The 22,177-nt window shown below is 43.7% G+C and overlaps 1 protein-coding gene across 1 annotated transcript; it reads right to left on the bottom strand.

Annotated features, from left to right (window-relative positions):
- Positions 1–10,580: 10,580 nt before the first annotated feature.
- Positions 10,581–14,080, bottom strand: PRR15 (proline rich 15). Its single transcript, XM_032286905.1, has 2 exons — positions 13,508–14,080; positions 10,581–11,667 (listed from the first exon to the last, which is right to left on the bottom strand). Exon 2 carries the CDS (start codon positions 11,521–11,523, stop codon positions 11,134–11,136), a length of 390 nt encoding a protein of 129 aa, XP_032142796.1. The 5' UTR covers positions 11,524–11,667; positions 13,508–14,080; the 3' UTR covers positions 10,581–11,133.
- Between the last annotated feature and the right edge of the window lie 8,097 nt (positions 14,081–22,177).

The following is a 22,177-nucleotide window of genomic DNA, read 5'->3' on the forward strand; positions in this document are numbered from 1 at the left end:
GGCAGGGCCGTGCCACCTCTGGAGGATACAGGGGAAAAGCCTTCCTGGCCTCTTTCAGATGCTGGGACCTCCAGTTGCTGCTGGGGCATCCAGGTTCTCCTGGGGCTCTGGCTCCTAACTCCAGTCCCTGCCCACCCTCTTCACTGGGCCTTCTCCACTTTGCTCCTTCTGTATTTCCTCAGCAATGGCAGTTAGTTGACTGTGTGTATGTGAATGATTCTCCAGGTCCCACCCAGATCCTTAACTTAGTTATAACTGCAAAAACCTTTTTCCCAAATAAGGTCTTATTCATAGGTTCTGGAGGTTAGGATCCATCTTTTTTAGGTCCATTCCATCCATTACAAATGAGATTCCAGTCTCCAGGTAACATTCAGTTCTTCTGTTTTCCTTCATTTAGTAAGACAAAGAAGTAAATATAATTCATTGGTCCTGTACTTAGGGAATTGAAAATCGGGTTGGAGATCCATAATAAATCCTTTAAAACACACACATGCGCACACACACACACACACACACACACACCCCAAAACCATAACATGAGAGTTGAAGAATATAATATTGCAATAATGTCATACATAAATCTGATTAAAAAGCAATCTAGTTGGATAAATAAGACTAGCATATGTCTCGTAATTAATGATTAATTAAACCAATAATGTGGTCAAAAAATGCACAAAGAATATCAAAGGAGTTTACATAAAACGATGTTCCAAGAGATGCTGATGCTCACTCATAATAAAATGTAAATTAAAACTACTGTGAGATATATACCATTTTTTGCCTATTAAATAGTTAAAATCCAAAAGTTTGATAAAACTCTTTGGCAAGGGTGTGAGGAAACAGCTCTTTCATACATTGCTTGTGAATGCTATAAATGAGTACAACCCTTATAGATACAATGTGGCCATATCAATAAAATTTATCTATAAAAAATTGTGGGCCAGGCAAGGTAGCTAATGCCTGTAATCCCAGCACTTTGGGAGGCTGCGGCAGGTGGATCACTTGAGCCCAGGAGTTTGAGACCAGTATGGATTGTGAAGTAGACATGTGAAATCCCATATCTACTAAAAATACTAGGGGTGCAGAGATGGTGGTGGTGTAGTGGTTAGCACAGCTGCCTTCCAAAAAGGACAAAAAGTAACCAGAAATGCTGGTATGCACCCGTAGTCCAGGCTACTCGGGAGGCTGATTTGGGACGATGGATTGAGACTGAGAGGTTGAGACTGCAGTGAGTCGTGATCATGCTACTGCACTCCAGCCTGGGTGACAGAGCAAGACTCTGTCTCAAAAAAATAAAAACAAAAATTGTGAAGTCTATATTCTTGGACCCAGGATGCCTTCTTTCTAGAATTTAATTTTACAGATAAACTTATCAGATGCAAAATCTATGTTCAAACTATTATATCTAGCGTTGCCTTAAAGAGCAGAATATTGGAAATGAGCCAAAGATTTTGCAATAGGAGGCTGGGGTTATGCCTGTTAGTGAAGGCAGAGAGCTCCATGGGCAGGAGTACAAGGGAAGTCTTCTGGAAGCGAGGAGTCCCAGGGCTCAGGAAACTTACCTCATGACAGAAGGCAAAGAGAAAGCAAGACACCTTCTTTACAAGGTGGCAGAAAGGGGAAGGAATGGAGGAAGAACTACCAAACACTTACAAAATCATCAGCTCTCATGAGAACTCACTCATCATCACAAGAACATCATGGGGGAAACTGCCCCCATGATCCAATTACCTCCACCTAGTCTCTCCCTTGACATGTGGGGATTATGGGGATTTAATTCAAGATAAGATTTGGGTGGGGACACAAAGCCTAACCATATCAGACAGCAAGCCTGAATTTTTATAGCTAGAAAATCTTAAAAATAAATATTTCAACAAGTATCTCAGTAAGTTTGAGAACAGGAAGTCTGATGGTCCAATGAACAGAAGAAAGGAAGAATGCAAATCAGATTGGATTTAATGAACTTGTCATCCACACTTACCACTTCCCTGAGAGACTGAGAGGAAAAGCAGGCTGCTGACTCAGGGGTAATCTGTGGCTACAGCCTTGGACTTTTTCCCATTGAAAGAGCTTCCCATGGGTCCTAAATCTGTGCCTGGGTTTACAAGCCGCCTTCTACAATAGACTGACTGCCAGAGGAAGAGAATATTGTCATTTCCCTGGTTATCTCCTGTCCTCACACAGAACTTACAAGCAGAATCCTTAATGATAATTATTATAAAGAGTGGTAATGCTGTAGGAACAGATAGACTGGCCAATTAATGCCTCTGTCCCAACTGAGAACAAGTTAACTTGCACAGCACAGCACATGTCAGCATTCTCCCCCTGGGGATGCTAGACGTGGCCTCTGGCTTTGGGATGGAAGCAACTGGTCCCCAGGAAGTGAATCTGTGTGCCTTGAGAAGTCAAAGAGGTTGAGAAGATGAGAGGGTAAGGAATAGGGCTTGCAGAAGAGAAAAATCCTAGCTTTGGCATGCGTCTAGGAACCCCAGGGAGATGTCCCACCCCATCTAGTGCTGCTTCAGACTCTTTACTGCTCTTGAACTCTAAAAACTTGATGAGTTAAGAGGCAGGGCATCACCCTCTGATGGTGATCTCTCTTACCTTTTGGCTCAGGTGCCTGTTGGCCCAGAAGCAAAGAGGGTGAGTTGCTTAGGATGTGGAGCGTCTTTAATGCTTCCAGGTAAATAACACTACCTGAGATGTAATTAATTAACCAAAATATCCTGAAAGGCTTCAGAATGATCTAACACCAGTCTCCAAATTATTATTGTTCTTATTATGCTGTACTGCAGGGCAAACTTAAGATTCTATTTTCTTTCTGCACCTATAGTTTAATTCATTGCCTAGTACCTAATAGGCACATTGAATAATTGAAAGAATTAATAAACTCAATAAATATTTGATGAATACATAAATAAATGAGTATTTCTTTCTATGCCATTCATTTATATGAATGACATAGCCAGGGCTTAAGCTTATGAAGCATGCGAAGCAATAACATCATCTCTGTCTTCACTTTTGGCTCCAAGACCCTCGTATAAAGGCCTCTGTGTACTATGTACTTAATAAGCAGTTGTTGAATTGCACTGAAATTATAGTGCCTTGAAATTAAATATTATAATACAAAAATATAACAGTGAAGTGTTCCCACAATTAAAGGTACAATGGGTAAAAGTCTACCCTTAACTCCTAAGAAGCCCTAGCTCTGTGTCCCTGTAGAATGAAAAGAACTGACTTTTTCCCTGCAAACAGTCTCTAGTTCCTATAGTCTTGGCTATGCTAGAGTCAGCAGCGGTCACAGCTCCCCTTTTCTGATTATATACAGCAAGGGAGTGTGTGGGATGCCATGTCCTTTCAGAACTCTCCTGCCTTTGGGACCCTCACTAGGCTACATCTCCTGCTCTGTGGTTGCCTAGGATCCCCCTGCCTCAACTTCTCCATGTAATTCCTGAGAACTGTCCTTATTATAAAAGAAACTTAGAATACATCCCAGGGTGAAGATGTGAGCAGCTGCCTTCAACCAAAACACGCTCTTCTGCAAACTCAGCCTGAGACAGACTCTGCAACAGAAAGCCTTGGTCAACCAAGGCACTAGGCTTTAAAACACCCCCAGGGACCTGCCAAGGGGCCACCTGAGGTCTGTCTTAATTTCTCACCCTCATTGCCTCTGTGAAGTCATCCCAAAATAAAGTTCCCACCCACTGTACTAAAGTAAAGAACTTGAGTAAACTGTGTGGATTGTGAAAATGAAGCTGCTTCTTTGTCTTTCTTCTGTTTCTAGGACAAGAAATGCAGGGAGAAGGGTGGTTCTCAGGCCTTTAGAGATTTTATTGCTGAGAAAGTGGTGTTCTTGTAAGTACCCTAAGCCATGCCTAAACATTGCTGAAACTCACTGTTGCATTTCCCCATAAAGCCAAGTGCCTCTTCATTTCTCTATTTCTCCACCTCCTTGGAAACCTGGCAACACTTTAAATGTTCGCTAAACAATCAGGCTCAGGATATATCCTTGGACATAAAGATGACAATGTAGAGTCCTATTCTCCTTTTTTGTTATCTCAGGGACTGAATGTATGGTCCCCTCTTTTCCTCCATCTCCTAGACCTTCTCCTGTGTCACCTGTCCTTGATTTTTTGGAGCAAAGTTCCAAATAATCACAGTTTTCTAAAAAGCAGACCTCTTGAGATTCCTAGGAAGTAGATCCTCCAAATTCTAGATCGTTTTTAAAGGAAAACACTGAAATAATCCTTTCAGGCCAACTTCAACCCATTATTCAACAGTAATAATTTAAACAGCTCTATTATTGAGGAATTTTAGACTGTGTCATTTGTCTTTGAGAAATGTGCTTTTATGTGCACTTAGGTCATGCAAACACCATGAAGTGGTGTTATCACATCCATTTACTAACAAGGGAAACAGAGCCAGAGAGACTAGTTAAGTCTGTTCAATTTCTGTTTATGTATGGTTGCTCAAGCAGCTGAAGCATCCTGAAAAATCACTGGAAGTCTGTGAAGAAAGGGCATATCTCAAGAGGCTCATCAAGCTCCTGAGCTCCTTTAGGAAAACCTAAACCCCAGGAAGGCTTCTAAGTGGTGGAAGGAATGTGTTCTAAGACCTGGAGGTAGAGGAGAGATGATGGTCAATGAACTGAAACGAGCCTACTTTCACTGGAATGGAGAGTGTTTGGGGAGATGGCAGGGATACAGGGAGAGAGGGAGCTGGAGAAGAGTGAGCAGAGGCTGGACCAAGCAGGGCCCTTCAAGAACTGTAAATGATCCTGAATTTCATTTTGAGGGTCTTGTCTCATAAAAGTGTGTTAAATAGAAGAAAGAGATGTCATGAAACTGGTGCAGCCTGGGCTACAGGAATACAAATTTCCTCCCCATACTGTATTAACCTAGTGATATTTCCTATGATGTTTTCATCCATAAGGCTCAAAGCATTTAATGATTAATCCTTTAGGACCTACTGGCATACAGTAACCAGCAACTTTTGCTAGTGGGGTACCATGGTAACTTCTCAACCAAACAGTGGGTCATGGCCATGTCACTTGCAATAAGGTTTGAGGGGTTGGAAGGAAGAGGGGGTCTTCTTTGAACACTCTGTCTCAGCTCTAGGGGTAGTGGCTGCTCGTTGGCATAAGCAATACATTCTTTAGGGTTCCTTTTACTTCTTACCAGCCAATCCCTGTTACTCAAATCCTTGTTACGTGTAATAGTTCTATTAAATATGCCCTGTTCAAATTACTATGTGGCTTCTCTGTTCTGACTGGACTCTGATTCACAACTCCCACACATTTATCTACCTGCCAGACATAATCTGCTTCCCCAGAGGAAAAAGATTGTGGCCCTACTGAGAGCTACATGCTAGGTATTTGTACTATCTGAAGGGTCCACTTCCTCAGAAATTAACCAGGAGTCCATGAAAATTCATAGGGAATGAACATTGCCTCCTGAATTTTCCTTAGCTCCACAACTAAAATGGCAGAGAGACATGAGATCATATTTATATACTAAATACTATTTATATACTATAGTTCCTGCTGGGGGATAACACAGGGTTGAATGTACTACGCATAGATGTGTCTCAACAGAGCGATCAGCTCTGCTTGGGAGAAGGAGGGCCCTGGCAGTTAAATAGAGATTCTTGAGTCTTGAAGGCTGATTGAGGATTTGCCAGGCAGGTGGTGGGGAAAGAACATGCCCAACAGAGGCAACAGGATTGACAGATGTTTGCCGACATGGCAAGGCACAGCCATGCACCAGGGGTTGTCAGTCATGTGGAATAGCCGGACATAGTAAAGGGGTTTGACCTTATCCTGCAGGATTTCAAACAGAGTATGAAGAAGAGTGAAGAAAGGATTGTCTTCAGGCCCCTGTGCCTGGAGAGGATGAATTCCTGACCTTGGACAACATCAATGGGAGTGGAAAAATTGAGTTTAAACAGAGTAGAAAATCAGGGGGTTTGACAGAATTTTGGACGCTGAATAGCTAGTTGTGAGGCACTCAAGTAATACATATGAAAGCACACTTTTTGATGCCAATTGACTATAACAAGATATCTCTTCCACAATTTGGTTCTGAAGATAAGTAATAAGACTTGATGTTCCTAGATAGCAGGATTACCCCAATCATTAGGCTAAATGGCAATACGGTGGTGGTAGCATCCATATTGCAGTTTACGCTTCTCATCCTCCCATCGCCCCACCTAACAATCAGTACTGGACAGCTGGTGCCTTTTGTTTTCAAAGTAAACAATGAACATTTCATGAGTTTACTTTTACAATGAGTTGTTCAGAATAGCAGAATACTAAGCCAGAGTTTTAGAGCTGGAATATAAATGAATTCCCCAGTTTTACAGAAGAGTAGACTAATAACCCTATCATCTAAGACTCACCTAAGAGCAAGTCAGAGAGAGAACTATATTCAGGTGTCTTGAAAACTGCAGTTTGCTGCTGCTATGCTTGTGGGGTATGAATCAAGGAGCATGCTTACTGACTGGCTACTAGAAAGAAACACATAATTCAGGATACTTATAACTCAAGGAAAATCCCTTCTTTTTTTTTTTTTTTTTTTTTGAGATGGAGTTTCACTCTTGTCATCCAGGCTGGAGTACAATGGTGCGATCTTGGCTTACTGCAACCTCTGCTTCCAGGGTTCAAGGGATTCTCCTGCCTCAGCCTCTAAAGTAGCTGGGATTACAGGCATGCGCCACCATGCTCAGCTAAGTTTTGTATTATTAGTAGAGAGGGGGTTTTACCATGTCATCCAGGCTGGTCTCGAACTCCTGACCTCAGGTGATCCACCCACCTTGGCCTCCCAAAGTTCTGGGATTACAGGCATGAGCCACCACACCTGGCCACAGGAAAATCCCTGCTTAAATGACACAGGGAGGTCCATTCCAGCATTGGTCCCATAATGACTACTCAATCAGCAGGTGAATCAGTGGCTGGTTCTTCTTAGGGTTAGGGATCTTCAGTTTCTTTAAACTGAACCTTCCTAATTTTATGGCCAGAGATTTTTATCTCCTGGGTAAACAGTCTTGTTTACCCAGGAGATAAAGAAATAAAGACACTCCATTCATGGATCTTATTATTATAGTTATTATGCCAACAACTTTGATAATTATGAGTCTATCATTTCATCATCTATAGTATAATTTTGTTTGAAAGCACAGCTGAATTCCTCACTGTCTGTCTTATTTACCACGGTCAACAGCTATTGCCATTTCTAAATCAATGGTCAGCTGTCTTCTTCTAAAGCAAGGTCTATATAGTTTCCTTATATCCTATCCGCTTAGTTCGTCTTCTCTCACCATAAACACTATTCACCTCATGTTCCAAATCTGCGTGATCATCTTCTAACAAAGCGATTGGCAACACACTGGGCCTACAGGAGTCTGGGAAGGCCCATGGGGCTCCTGGCAGCCCCTCTTCTGTGTCCTGAGCCTCATGGGAATGCATGTGCAATGGCTTGGAGGCAAGGTAAGAATGGGGTTAAGGAGTACAGAGAACAGGTGAGAAGAAACATGCTGCAATGGGATAGCCAGCCCCTCCGTGACAAGCCTTGCTGTGGGTTCCACATTTGTTTCTAGTCTATGATATTTGTTGTTTGTTTTGTTTTGTTTTATATTTTTGAGACAGGGTCTTGCTCTGTAGCTCAGGTTGGAATGTAGTGGCAAAATCTCAGCTCACTGCAGCCTGACCTCTGGGGCTTAAGCAATTCTCCCACCTAGGCTCCCAAAGTGCTAGGAGTACAGGTATAAGCCATCACACCTATCCTTAGTCTATGGTATTTGTATGTTGACATCCAAATGTATAAAATATCTCTGGTCCCACTTTTTACTTGTCATGGAGATAAACATGAATTTATCTCAGGAAACAATCTCCTACATTTCTGTTATAATGAAACCCTCTAAAAATAAAATAGACTTGACAAAATCAGTTTTCCTTACCATATCATGCTAGCTTTTTCTGTGTTTGTTTGTAGTCTGGTTGACACTGCTCAGCTGGGGAAAAATAATATTCTCTCTCTCTTTTCTCATAAAAGGTCTTTTGGGGTCACTTGATGTTAGTGTCCTTTCACTTTTTTCTTTCAAGTTTATCTTTCATTGGAAATTCTGTCTGCTCAGTATTTCCTTCTTTCAAGGCACCCAAATATGCTTCTGTGCATCTCAGGAAAAGCACCATTTTTGAAAAAACTTTTAGCCAATGCTTATTAGGTTTCTATTTCCTTTCTAAGGACTTGGCAGCACTAGAATTGGTGAGTTCACATAATGTTTCAAAGCAGAAAAAAAAATTCCAGGTGTTATACTAAAGCAGAACATCCTAACTGCATATGTAAAATCGGGTCTGCACTTTTGAAATACAAGTCAGAATAGGCTGAACAATAGAAGTACAGACACAAAGGGACGTTCAGGCGACCTGTAACATGAGTCACTGCCCAGCCACCGATTTTGCAAGGAGAGTTGCTGGGGCAAAAACTACCCTTTGTATATAATTATCGTGGTTACAAAAGTATTCAGCAAATACACTGCTAGAGTTTTGTTCCTTTTTCCCCATCTCTTTAGAAGCATAGTGTTAAAATTTCTGAAATGGCTTCCAAATTTGTGAGTGAAATTTCATTTGTAAGAGAATTTAAAGAAAAGTCTCTGACTCCAAATTTAAGTAACTTTTTTTTATTATAAATTATCTCAAGGTTAAAAATTTAAATCTGTGTATATTTTTGGAATGTAATTAAGTATCTGTAAAGCACATAAATCCCAGAAAGACACGTCATCAAATTCTCTCATCTCCCTTATGATCTTTCTATCCCACCAATTTTGTTTGGTTTCTGATTTCACCCAGTTGGGATTAAATCAGTGTATTCCTTCCACTGCATAATTTAGGACTGCTTTAAAACGATGTAATTACAAACCTCAATGGCAGATTGTGAATTGCATTCATTGTCATAACTGCATTAGCATGGTTTTAAATTCTTTCAGAACAGTGGGGTAGAGATGTCATGTTAATATGTTAATAAGTTTCACTGCTGTATTATATGTCTGTTGATTATCTGCAGCAATTGCAGATTTGGATGGGATCCAAAATGAGACATGGAACCTTAAAACTTGCCAATGTTTTGTTAATCTACAGTAACTTTAAAGAAAAAAGTTATTTAAAACAATAAAACTGGATGAAAGGGTTAGTATAAGATTTTGAAGTTATGTAATTGCAGACTTAATTTTATAAATTGGTATAGTCCTGATCTATTGGTCTTCCGGAAGGAGGGAGACAACATTTTGGGTAATTACCTACTCTAATTTTGATTACTTTCTACAGAGTGAAATTGAAATACTTTTTGAAGGTGTTCCAAAATGTTATTTGACAACATGTGCTATGTTCACTCGCATTGCTCTACCAACCCACAATCCCTTACCATGAATTCCTTTTTTATGCCAAGTCTCAATTTCCTCTTCTTTTTCTAAATCTAGAGATGATAGGCCTATTTAAACCTAGTGTAGTCTTCCTCATCCAGGAAGCCCACCTGGATGCGATTCTGGTCGCATACTTTCCAGTTTGAAGTATACAATGAAAATGTCTTTTCATGCTTAAAAAATCCCTCTCATAGAGTTTCTCTTTTAAGGTGTTCATAACCTCCAGATAAACACTTTTTGTTAGTGTAAGGCCTTTGGTATGCGGAAACTCATGTATCACACCATTCGCTCTATTATTCTGCTGGTACCAAAGCTTGATTCATTCATTTAAATTTGTTTTAGCCACCTTCATCAAATTTGTTAAATTTAACAATTGATGTTTTGCTACCTTATAAATTATAATTTGAGAGAAACAAAAAAATAGCTTGTCTATATATACAAATTGAGAAGCTATAATTAAGTTCCTGCTTGTCATTATCTACAAAGATAGACACTTTGATCAATATAATTTCCCTGCCATGCATTTCTGGGTGTTTACAAATAAACTGAATTGTGGTGGGAAAAGATCCCAGGGCCTCTTAACAACTACAATAACTCTTGTAATTTTCTCAAAGTAAATGGTATTTGTTTACTCTTTTTCTTGAAGTTCATAATAAAGCAAACATTTTTGTTAAGAATCTTCAGGTTGGTAGATCTAAAGGGTCTGAAACTAGATACATGCATACTTTAAAGAAATAAGCTTTTAAAGCAAAGTGTGAGAAAGCCTTCTACCTCTTTAGCTGCACAAACTGAGTTCAGTCCTTTGTTTTTTTAATTTTAGACAATTATTAGTAAGTTTAACAATGGATATGAAAAGGATATATTACTAGCATTGTAACTTACTATAGTCTATGAAAATGCACTGAAGTAAAAGGTGAATTTAGAAATAATGAATTGGTACCTCTTTCCCTTCCTCAAATATGGCTGATAAATAGGGATATCTGGCTAACGGGTTCCAGTCCGGGTGTTGCTGCTTTCCAGAAATGTTCTCCTCCCTGCAGCTTTCCAACAGTCACTGCTATGTTGTATGGCAAATGATTAACTCTGTCAGCTCGGACTTTGCATGCCTGCTAAGTATGATGGGTTTCAGTCTTGGAATGGAAAAAATACAAAAGTCACCTTAAGTCTTACAGTGCAACGGTTTTAATAGTCCACACTAAAATAGGCAGTACAGTTTTATAGTTGAACATTAAAAGCAATCCTGCCTTACTTTAAAATGCTTCTACTAAGAATGCTTCTTCCTCCCCCACTCCTTCACTTAAGGTGTAAGTCTAAGGAGGTACCCCTAAAGGGCATTTCTCAGGCATTAAAAATAGCACTGTGATTTGCTTTCCAATCCTAAATAACAGCCACCTTCCTCATTTGAGAGGCTACAGCATGACCTAGGGGCCAGGGCCCCAGAATAGCTTTTTGAAAAAAATTATGCCAACCTCCTCAGCGGCAGGTATCTTCTCTTACCACAAATAAATATTTAATGCATCCTTGAGTCATGAAATATTGACAACCCAATTGACACTTCAATTTCCAGAAAAATAAAATGAAGGCATTGTGTGAATATTCTGAATTTGGTAGAATTAGACAACATGTAAGAGGGCAGGCCTGAAGTCTCGGGTTTGAAACTGGGGGTTTAGGGGTAGTGCTGGGTAAAGAGACAGTCCTGGAGCGCGCAGGCTACTGAGGCTATTGCTTGTCTTCGTGGGGGTCACCAGGGAAACCCGCCTCCTCCGGGGACCTGCCCCCCTCTGGGAGCAGTGTGGCACGCACTTTCCTCTTCTCTTTAAAGCGGCCGGAGCGCGAGATCTTCAAATTGCGGCGGCTGTTGCCGGATTTGTCCCCGTACAACTTGTCTGGCCTGGGGGGCTCGCCGGTGCCCCCAAGGAGATTGGGGTGCTGGTTCTCCCGGGAGCTGCTGGTCCAGTCCGGGCTGGGCGGCGCAGGTGGCGTGGGCTCCCCGGGAGCAGGCTGGGCCGGAGGCTGCATCCCCACCGCGGCTTCCTTGCTTTTCTTCCTGCTGTTCGTGAGCGATTTCCACCAGGGGCCGGAGCTGCCCGCACCGCCGCTGTCAGCCATGGCCGGAGGGCCTAGGGGCTCCGGGCACCCGGATGGAAGGGCCAAAGCGGCCAGTCTCTCCACGTGGTCTCCGCAGTTCACTCCGCCCCTTCCCCGGCTTGTCCCAGGTGGGCTGCTGGGTGGGTGCCCAGGGAGCGGCCTGTACTGGGGGAAGGAAACAAAACTTGGTTACTGGGTTGAAGTCACGTGTCCCCGGGTCCCATTTCCTCCCTTGTGCTCCGTCTGGCACTGGATCGGCTGGGGTTGGAGTGACCCAACCCCCGAGCCACGAAGCCCACAGTAGGCTCCACTGCGCCCCAGAGGGTGCTGGCGAAGGTGTCTTCCAGGGCGCCACCACCTGGTCTCCAGGCTGAGCCTTGAACTCTTTGGCTTCAACCTTCGCCTTGCCTTCAGGGGAAGTGCAGTGCAGTGGTCAGCGTGCGCGGGGAGGGGGTGGGGGGGACCTAGGGGACGTTCCCGGCCATCTGGATCAACCCGTCTAGAGGGAAAATGACTCGCTCTGTCCACACTGCTTGACTGTAGATGGACGCCCAAAGGTGACCCATTCGCCCCAGAGTGTCCTCCCTTTGGATGTGCACCTGGGAGGAGGGCGCTGGGAACCAAGTACGTCCTCTCTACAGATGAGCAGTGAGGCTTAATTAGTCTATGGCAAACAGTCACGAAACTTCCCTCCAAGATTTGTCCCCACAGACTTTCATCTCAGCAGCCTTTTCGATGAGATACTTCGGAGAATTTATATTCCAGTAGGAGAGAAGAACAAGCTTTTGATATTTTTGTTTTGCATCATTTAAATTCTGCTTTTAACCACTTCTGCCTTGTGACTTTCAAAGAAGCATGTCTAGACTTAACTTCCCTTGAAAACCGCCATCCTAATTCTTCATTTTGTTACCCAGAGCCCAATCTTGCGTCTTTTTGAAGTCACCACCGGCAGACGGTTGAGATGAAGCCAAGTATCAAATGGCCTCTTCCCTTAGTTTTGTATTAAAAATATGCACCTAGTCTGTATGACACAACTCTGCACTCTGGAGAATTTCAGTTACAAATTAAAGGCTTCTCTTTTTTTCCTTGTGCATTTCCCTCCTCTCAAGGAGAAAAAACGCAACCAGAAACTCCGCAACAATGAGCTTCTTCCCCGAGCTTCTAAGACACCCCCACCCCCTGCGGAGCGCAAGGCCCCTTCTGAGCTCTTAGGTGCTGGTGCTGCAAACGAGACTCTCAGCCCACTTTCCGTGCGGGGTCTCTTGGGCGCTGCCACCAGCAACGCGCAGGATTCGCCTGCGCCGCGGCTCACTTCCAGGTTTCCGCTCGGCTCCTTCCCAGCCCACGCGCCGGGCGCTCCTGGGATTGGCGAACGCGCTGGCGAGGGAAACTTCGGCGGTGTTTGTTGTAGGAGGTTCTCCTCCCGGAACCGCCAGGGAGAGGAAGTCTGATCGCCTACGGGAGGCGGGGAGGCGGCAAGGCAGCGGAGCGGCCTGGGCTGCGCCCCGAAACAGCGGCACCCGCTCCTCCCCAGGATGCCCTGAGGACACTCTCCGGCACCGACTTGAAAACAATACAAGAAAAAAAAAAACGCTCAAAAGTTCCTTCGGTACAAAAGGCACCCACACCCTCAGGCACAATTACGTACTGCGTCTGCGAACATCCCATTCCCTCCTACTTTGCAGATCGGAAAAGCAACCCTATCTCCAAGTCATTTAGTAACAATGGTGGTTGGGTGTCCTGATGCTGCTTTCTGGCCTCTGACCTGCATTTTCTTCTTCACAATTAACTTTGTGAGCGCGGAAGGGCTTTGTACGAATTGCGCAAGGAAAAGATGGCAAATTACGCAAAAGCACAGAAAACGCAGTCCTGGAGCGTCAGTGGTTTGCAGCCTCTCTTAGCGCGCAGGGAGGCGGGGACCTGGGAGGCACCGGGCAGCACCCCGGGGTGACCCCCGGCGCCAGGCCTTGTCTCAGCGGACGCAGAACCACCCCCAGTAGCTCACCTGCTTGGACTTCACACGACCTAGAGTCCCTGCGCGGTAAACGCGGCCGAGAGCACGAAGGGGGCGCGCTAGGGTCAACCTGGAAGCCGGGGCTCCAGTCCCTCCCTGGGCTCGGACTTGGAGAGATCAGGCTTCTGGAAAGTGTGCGGGTCGGAATGCCTGCAGCCCAGCTAAATCAAGTGCTGCTGCTCGTCTCCTCTGGCACTTCCAATTTCTGCGCGCTGCGGCGGAAGCCCGGGGCTCGCAGCGTTGTCTGTTCTGGTCGGAGGGGGCGGCGGCGAGGGGCTGCCAGACTTGCTGCCCCCGGTGAAGGTCCAGGCCGGCTTTCGCAGCTAGTGGTGTTTCATTCTCCGGCGCGTCCCTCTTCCCTGCTAGCACCGCCTGGGAGTCAGCTGAGAGATGGGACCCTGGCTGTTCACTCTGGCTCATCGAACTTGCCTACGCGTTGGTAGGAATGCGAAAAAGACATCTGCCTACCTGCTCGTTATTCGCCAAGTGATTCGGGAAACCAGAACCCTGGGGCAGGTTGGGGAGAGAAAAAAAAATAACCCAGGAGGCGGTCACCGCTGCCACAGGTGCAGGTAGGAACTTCGCGTTCCCGCCCTCCGGGGGAGGAGATTGGATCAGGTCGCAGACGTGGCGCCAGCCTTGAGGTGTTTGATTGGAGAAAAGCTGTGCCGCGCCGCTCCCCGGATCGGCTCCTCGAAATGAAACGGGGGAGACCTGAGACCGGGAGGCCAAGACTGTAGCTGGGCTCCGCTGGGTAAAAGTTGCCCCAGCAGCTTTCCCTTGGCCTCATCCCCGATTTCTTTTCCCTCTTGCGGGTCCGGGGATCCCAAGTTTTGTAACTCACGGGAGCGAATCCACACCTGGGCAAAATGTTTGCGAGTTTCAGGTGCCCTTAGTTGAAAGGCTGTAACGTTATTGACAAGTTCGCTGTGTGCCAGCCAGGCGCCGTTACAGACGCCTTCTGTGGATTGTCTCTTCTCACAGCAACCCTGGGAGGTAGGTATTATTATATTATACTCACTCGACAGGCGAGGAAATCCGCGCACGAGAAAGTTAAATGGTTGCTCAGGGTTGCCTGTCTGGTACGTGGCAGAGCAGGGTTGGAACCCAGGAGGTCTGCCTCTAGCTTCCACGGTTTTAACCACCACAGCCTGCCAGTCTGGGACTTTTAATTAACATGACTCAGTGAGGATATGAATTTCCTTCTTTCTGGCCTAGAAGTCCATGGACAGCCACTCCACTAGGGCAGCGTAAATCCAGCCCTGAGCCACTGCAGGAAGCGAACCAGGGGATTGTACTCCTGGTCGCGCAGGGGTACTTTTTATTCGTTTGAAGTAAAGATACTGGCAAAGGGCATTTTCACTAATGAAGGCAGAGGTGCAGCTTGCTTCGTCTTCCAGGATGCTCTTCTTTTTCAAAAACTATTTTGATGTTCCTTGAGCTCATATACAAGCACAAGCATAACTCCTCTGAAGGACTGGGTATGGAGCAACTGAGCATCTTTGTTGTGAAAACTCTTTGCAGTATAAAAGCAGTGAAAGACAGTGGGACGAGATGGCTTAAGCCTGTAACCCTAGCACTTTGGTGGGGTCAGTGGGGGGATCACATGAGGCCAGTCGTTTGAGACCAGCCTGGTCAATATGACAAAACCCTGTCTCTACTAGGGAAAAAAAGCAAGAAAACAAACAAACATTAGGCGGGCGTGGTGGTGCACGTGGTGGTGCGTGGTGGTGGTGGTTTCTTGAGTAGTCCCAGCTGAGGAGAGATTAGCTGAGATGCAGAATGGGTGAGCATTTCAGATAGAGGAAGTAGCATGTGGAACAACTTGGAGGTGTAAAGAAATTGAGGTTTTTTGAGTAGTGCAGCTACTGGGGAGGCTGGGACATGAGAATCACTTGAACCTGGGAGGCGGAGGTTGCGGTGAGCCGTAATCCTGCCACTGCACTCCAGCCTGGGCCACAGAGCGAGAGACTGTCTTAAAAAAAAAAAAAGTAGTGAAAGACATATTGCCTAACTCAAGTAATTTGCAATATAGAATTAGTAGAAAAATTTTTATAGAATATTTCAATTTGTGAAAGATAAAAATATGAATATATGATTTACTTTTTAGTTTGGGATTCTTTGAATTTTTATGATATGCACACACAGGGTATTTGAAAGTCATGCATTTTTATATATTTCTTGGGATTAATTTTAGAACATAAACATTCCATCACAGCACCAGGATTGAATAAAGGCAGGCCACCAACTTTGAGGGGAGAATGGGACAATGTATCATAGTGCCATTACTTTACAGATGACATTGAATCATGGAGGAATGCTCTTGTCTGAGGCATCATCACCAGTAGGAAGCTATGGAGCTGGGTTTTTACATTGTTTGTTGAGCATATGGGTGAAAGAACAAAAAATTTTGGAAAAGAAAATAAGTTCTGCCAATTGGCTCCTCAAGTGTGATTTTAACAAAAGGGTCAATGTTTTACTAATAAATAAACCTCTATTAACTGCTGAAATTTAAAAAAAGATTATTCAGCCACTTCGAACTTAATGACAACATCTTATGAACCCTTGCATACTGGGAGGACATTTAAGGGGAGATGCAGAACAGGTGAGCATTTCAGATGGAGGAAGTAGCATGGGCAACAACTTGGAGGTGTGAAGAAATTGAGGTTTCTTGAGAGGCAAAGAGCAGGTGATCTGAGTGAGGAGAGGGAGCTGAAGCTGGAGAGGTGGGTGTGGCCAAACCGTTAGGGACCACAATCCACTGAAGAGGAGTAACATGGTAAGATTCGCAGTTAAATGTCGAGCAATGGTGTGTAAAGAATGAATGGGGCAGGCACAGTAGCTCATGTCTGTAATCCCAGCACTTTGGGAGGCTGAGGTGGAAGGATTGCTTGAGCCTAGGTATTTGAGACCTGCCTGTGCAACGTGGTGAAACCCCAATCTCTACAAAAAATACAAGAAATTAGCTAGGTGTGGTGGTGTGCACCTGTAGTCCCAGCTGCTTGGGAGGTGAGGCGGAAGGATCACTTGGGCCCAGGAGTTCCAGGCTGCAGTGAGCTATGACTGCACCACTGCACTCCAGCCTGGGCAACAAAGAAAGACCCTGTCTTAAATAAATAAATAAATCAGAGTGGATGGTAGAAGGGACAAAATGGGGCAATCAGGAAACCAGTTAGGAACTGTTGGAAGACTTCAGGTGGGATACACTGAAGCCTGTAGTACAGTGGTGGCATTTGATGGGGGGAGGGGTGGGGGTGAAGATAATTGGATAGATGCAATAGGGATATTGATCAATAGGGCACTATTTCATTTAATTCCTACAAATGAGATTGAGTTTGACTAGAAGGTGAAAAGGGAAATACTTTCACATCCTTCCCTGTGACTAGGAGTGGCCATGTGATTCAGTTTTGGCCTACAGGACTGTAAGGAAGATTTCTGGAGCTGTTGCTTCTCCAGATAAAGGACAGAACCTTCTGAGAGAACACCTTTTGCCATACCCTTGATGCTTGCATTTAAGCACAGCGTGAGGATGTGACATCTGGTGTGGCAGCAGCCAGTGAGGCACCAGGCATGTGAATAGAAGACAGCATGCTAAGGATGATGGCATGGGAGTGTGGAAGTGTCTGGGTCCCGATGACGCCATCCATTCCCTGAAGGAACCCTGGAACCACCTACCTGTGGACTTTTAGTTCAGCGAAATCATACATATCCCTGTGGTTTAACCACAGATTTAAACACAATTTTCTGTTGCCTGCAGTCAAACCCATTCCTACCTGGTAGGGACTATTTTAGAGACAACATTGTCCAAAAGGGAAAAAAGGTAATATCGTCACATTTTTTTGGACTAATATGAAAAGTATTTCCCAAAAGAAGGAGGATTTAGTGAAATGTTAAAGTGATGGGCAAGTTTTTAGAGGCTGAGAATGTATCTGTAAAATTTTGAGTTAAGGGAATGAGTAGATAAAAGCATATGTGTAGTGTATGGATGTGTAAACTAGGGGTAAGACCAAAAGGTGAGGTTCATCAGATTATCTGAGATATTAATATAATTTGACTTTTAAAGAGTGTTAAACATTAAAAGACTTATTTTTCCCCATTTTTGAATCTAGAACTGTTTTGATCTCTTGCTGCCCACCCCCTCCCCCCACAGTTAGTGCTACAAATATAGTTGTGTTCTGTAACTATTGATCCAGGAATCATATTGTTTGGTTCTATAAAAAGGACATGGGTTGAGCTAGACATCATACAGGATAGATGCATTTAAAAGTTGATTTATCTCCCAAAATCGGATGTCAAGAAGAAAAAAAAAAAAGTTGATTATTTAGTTAATAGTAGATGACTTTTAATGTTACAGTATTGATATATGCTTTAACTGGACAATGCTTATGTTTCTTAATAATTTATCTTGTCATTATTTTTCAAAAATGTGTTGATTTGGGTAAGGACATGTTTTTTCTTTTAAAAAATTAAATTGCTTCTTAGGTGAACTTTTAATGGTAATATTTATACTCAAAGACACTAGAGAATGAATTCTTAGAGGGCAAGCATTGCACTAGCAATTAAAATCAGAATTCTTTTTTCTTTTTTTAATTGCATTTTAGGTTTTGGGGTACATTTCGAAGAACATGCAAGATATTTGCATAGGTACACACATGGCAGTGTGATTTGCTGCCTTCCTCCCCTTTACCTATATCTGGCATTTCTCCCCATGCTATCTCTCCCCAACTCCCCACCCCCCCGTCCCTCCCCTATTTCCCCCAAACAGACCCTAGTGTGTAGTGCTCCCCTCCCTGTGTCCATGTGTTCTCATTGTTCAACACCCGCCTATGAGTGAGAACATGCAGTGTTTAATTTTCTGCTCTTGTGTCAGTTTGCTGAGAATGATGGTTTTCAGGTTCATCCATGTCCCTACAAAGGACACAAACTCATCGTTTTTGATGGCTGCATAATATTCCATGGTGTATATGTGCCACATTTTCCCTGTCCAGTCTATCATTGATGGGCATTTGGGTTGGTTCCAGGTCTTTGCTATTGTAAACAGTGCTACAATGAACATTCGTGTGCATGTGTTCTTATAGTAGAACGATTTATAATCCTTTGGATATATACCCAGTAATGGGGTTGCTGGGTCAAATGGAATTTCTATTTCTAGGTCCTTAAGGAATCGCCACACTGTCTTCCACAATGATTGAACTAATTTACACTCCCACCAACAGTGTAAAAGTTCCTCTTTCTCCACATCCTCTCTGTCATCTGTTGTCTCTAGATTTTTTAATGAAAATCAGAATTTAAAAGGTTAAACATGGCAACTGCTATCCTAGCATACCGTTGTATGGTAGATTAAGAAATGTGTTATCTTCCTTTAAGCGTCTGTATTAGGAACTGGGCAAAGAGGAAAACAAGATGAGAAATTTAGAGAAATATAGAAATGCAGCTAATCAAAATGAAGAAAATAAGAATCACCTATATTCTTTTCATTCAAGGATGACCCTGGCTAATGTTTTGGTATTGGTCCTTCTGAGGTTTTTACCACTTATTTTCATGTTTACTCTTTTTTTTTCCCCTTTCCCTTCCTTTCTTTCTTTCTTTTTTGGACTCCTTCATCATTTGGAAATTAGACATGTATCTCTCCTGTCCTTTTCCTTTATAGTCATCAATGTATGGATAGTTTATGATTTTTTTTCTCCCTTCTGTGTATTTACATCAGTGTTGTGGATTTAGAGAGTGGGGATTTTACCCATGCATGAAATTGGAATCCACTTTTTATAGCATCTCATCCTGTACCTTGTCAGGTTAACACAAATGCACATCTAGAAGTTCAAAAATTATAGTCACAAAACACTAATTATTTCAGTTCTATACATTTTCCCTGAGTACTACGTGAGCCAAGCAAGGCTGATTTATTTGCCCAATGCCACCTTTCTCTGCAATTCATCAACACCGGCTGACTCTTCCTGAACCCACTCCTAGTCCCTGTGTCTCACGAGTCCGTTCCCTGAATCATAGGTCTGCAAGTCATCAGCCTCTCTGTTCACCTGTCTTAAAAAATGGTCATCCAGTGTCTGTGTGAACAGGGCTGGGAATGAGGAACTCATGGTCTGCTGAGTCAGCCGTTCCACAGGAGAACAGTGGGAGATACCTGTCGGAGCCTCTTTCTTGAGTAACAGCCTCCCTTGGCCCTCCTTCCCCTTCTCCGTAGGAACCTATTGATATTTTCATTCTCCCTTTGTTAGTCCAACTCCCAGATGTGGCTTCTATACTTGCTGTCTCCATTTTCTCCCCCTAACTCCATTCTGGCATCTGCACCCCTATCCCTCTAACAGAGTTTCTCTAAGGTCCCTGGGTTTAGAGGACATTTATCAGTCCTCATCTTTTTGACCTATCTGCAACATCAGCACTACTGACTCTTCCTGAAGACATTCACTGTTCTGTCTGGTCTTCTTTTTCTCTCTGGCTGCTGCTTTGTCTCCTTCCCTAGTCTGTCCTCTCCTTTCCTGTCATATTATGAATAGAGCTAAGCTTAGGAGCTGTTACCATGAGACAGATGCCATGCTAGGTGCTCTCCATGTATTATCGCATATAATCCTCATAACAACCACTAACTGTTTTACAGAGGATGCCCGTGGTACTCAGGCAAAACAGCCTGCGGTTAGTAGAGCCAGGATCCAATGTCAGGCAACCTGACTGACTGCAGAGCTCCAGCTTCTCAACACTTCAGGATGTTAGAATTCTTGAGGTTCAGTCCTAAGTCCTCTTCTGGTCATTGTTGCTATGCCTGTGGCTTCAAGTGTCATTTCTGTGAAGTTGACTCTTGAATTTATATCTTTAGCTTGGGTTTCTCTGAATTCCAGGTCTAAGTATTTAACCAGTTCTTCATCATTTCTGCTTGAGTGTCTTAAAGTCATATCAAGCTAAATAAGTGTAATAAGTGTAAAATAGGATCTCCCAACATTGTCTCCTACTTCTGCTATCTGCCTTTATTGCAGGTCTAAGTGACTGGCACCCCATCTAGGCAGTAATGCAAACCATTAAGGTGTCTGTCTTGTCCATTTGGGCTGTTATAGCAAAATACCAAACTGTCTGAGTGGTTTATCAACAACAGAAATTTGTTTCTTACAGTTCTGGGGGCTGGGAATTAAGGCACCACTAGATTTGGTGTTGAGTGAGGGCCCATGTTCTGATTCATAGATGGCTGTCTTCTTGCTTTGTCTTTACATAGTGAAAAGGGTGAGGGAGCTCTCTGGGGTCTCCTTTATAAAGATACTAATGCCATTCATGAAGGCTCAGCTTTCATGATCTAATCCCCTCCCAAAGGCTTTGCCTCTGAATACCATTGCATTGGGGATTAGGTTTCAACATAGGAATTTTGGGTGGACATAAACGTTCAGTCTGCAGCAGTGTCTTTCTTGGTTTTTCCCTCTGCAGAGTCTCACATCCAATGTTTCCTAAAGCCTGTCAACTCGATTTCTTCGCCATCTTTTTTTTTTTTTTTTTTTTGGAGTATCAATCTGTCACCACGCTGAAGTGCAGTGGCGTGATCTTCGCTCATTGCAACCTCTGCCTCCAAGGTTCAAGTGATTTCCTGTCACAGCCTCCCGAGTAGCTGGGACTACAGGTGCACACCACCATGCCCAGCTAATTTTTGTATATTTTTAGTAGAGATGGGGTTTCACTATGTTGGCCAGGATGGTCTCAATCTCTTGACCTCATGATCTGCCTGCCTTAGCCTCCCAAAGTGCTGGGATTACAAGTGTGAGCCACCGCGTCTGGCCAACTCTATTTCTTAAATGCCTTTTGCGTCCAACTACCACCTTCCATTTCCATTGGTCCTCTGTAATCTAAACTATCATTGTCTCTCAATTGCAACCACAAAAGAAAAAAAGCAACCTAACTTGAAACCCTCTATCCACTTTTGCCCTGCTTCATCCTTATGGTACCCAGAATAACCATTTAAAATTATCTCCCTGCTTATAACCCCACAACAGTGCCCCCTTGCATGTGGGCTAAAATACTGACATGACTCACGAAGCGCTATGTAATTATATATGACCTATATAACCTAATTCTTCAGTCCCACCTCATTCTTCTCTTCCCCTCCAGCCACACTGACTTCTGTCACTCTCAGCAAAACGTTCCTTGATAATTACCTCACCCCCAGCCAAACTATATGGCACTTCTTTTTTTTTTTTTTTTTTTTTGGGATGGAGTTTCACTTTTGTTACCCAGGCTGGAGTGCAATGGCGTGATCTCGGCTCACCGCAACCTCCGCCTCCTGGGTTCAGGCAATTCTCCTGCCTCAGCCTCCTGAGTAGCTGGGATTACAAGCACGCGCCACCATGCCCAGCTAATTTTTTGTATTTTTAGTAGAGACGGGGTTTCACCATGTTGACCAGGATGGTCTCAATCTCTTGACCTCGTGATCCACCCGCCTCGGCCTCCCAAAGTGCTGGGATTACAGGCTTGAGCCACCACGCCCGGCCCCCTATATGGCACTTCTGTCGTGTTATTATTTAATGGAGATTGCTGTTCTTTATTTGGTGGTTTACATTTATTCTATTTTTGCTGTTTATTCCTTCTTGTATCTCACAATTTCTATCTGAGACTACTTCTCTCTGGAATACATCCTTCAGATTTTCTTTAAGTGAGGATCGGCTGTTGGTA

Source organism: Sapajus apella, unplaced genomic scaffold (assembly GCF_009761245.1).
Source record: "Sapajus apella isolate SASKATOON/1434 unplaced genomic scaffold, GSC_monkey_1.0 scaffold19, whole genome shotgun sequence".
Taxonomy (NCBI): domain Eukaryota; kingdom Metazoa; phylum Chordata; class Mammalia; order Primates; family Cebidae; genus Sapajus; species Sapajus apella.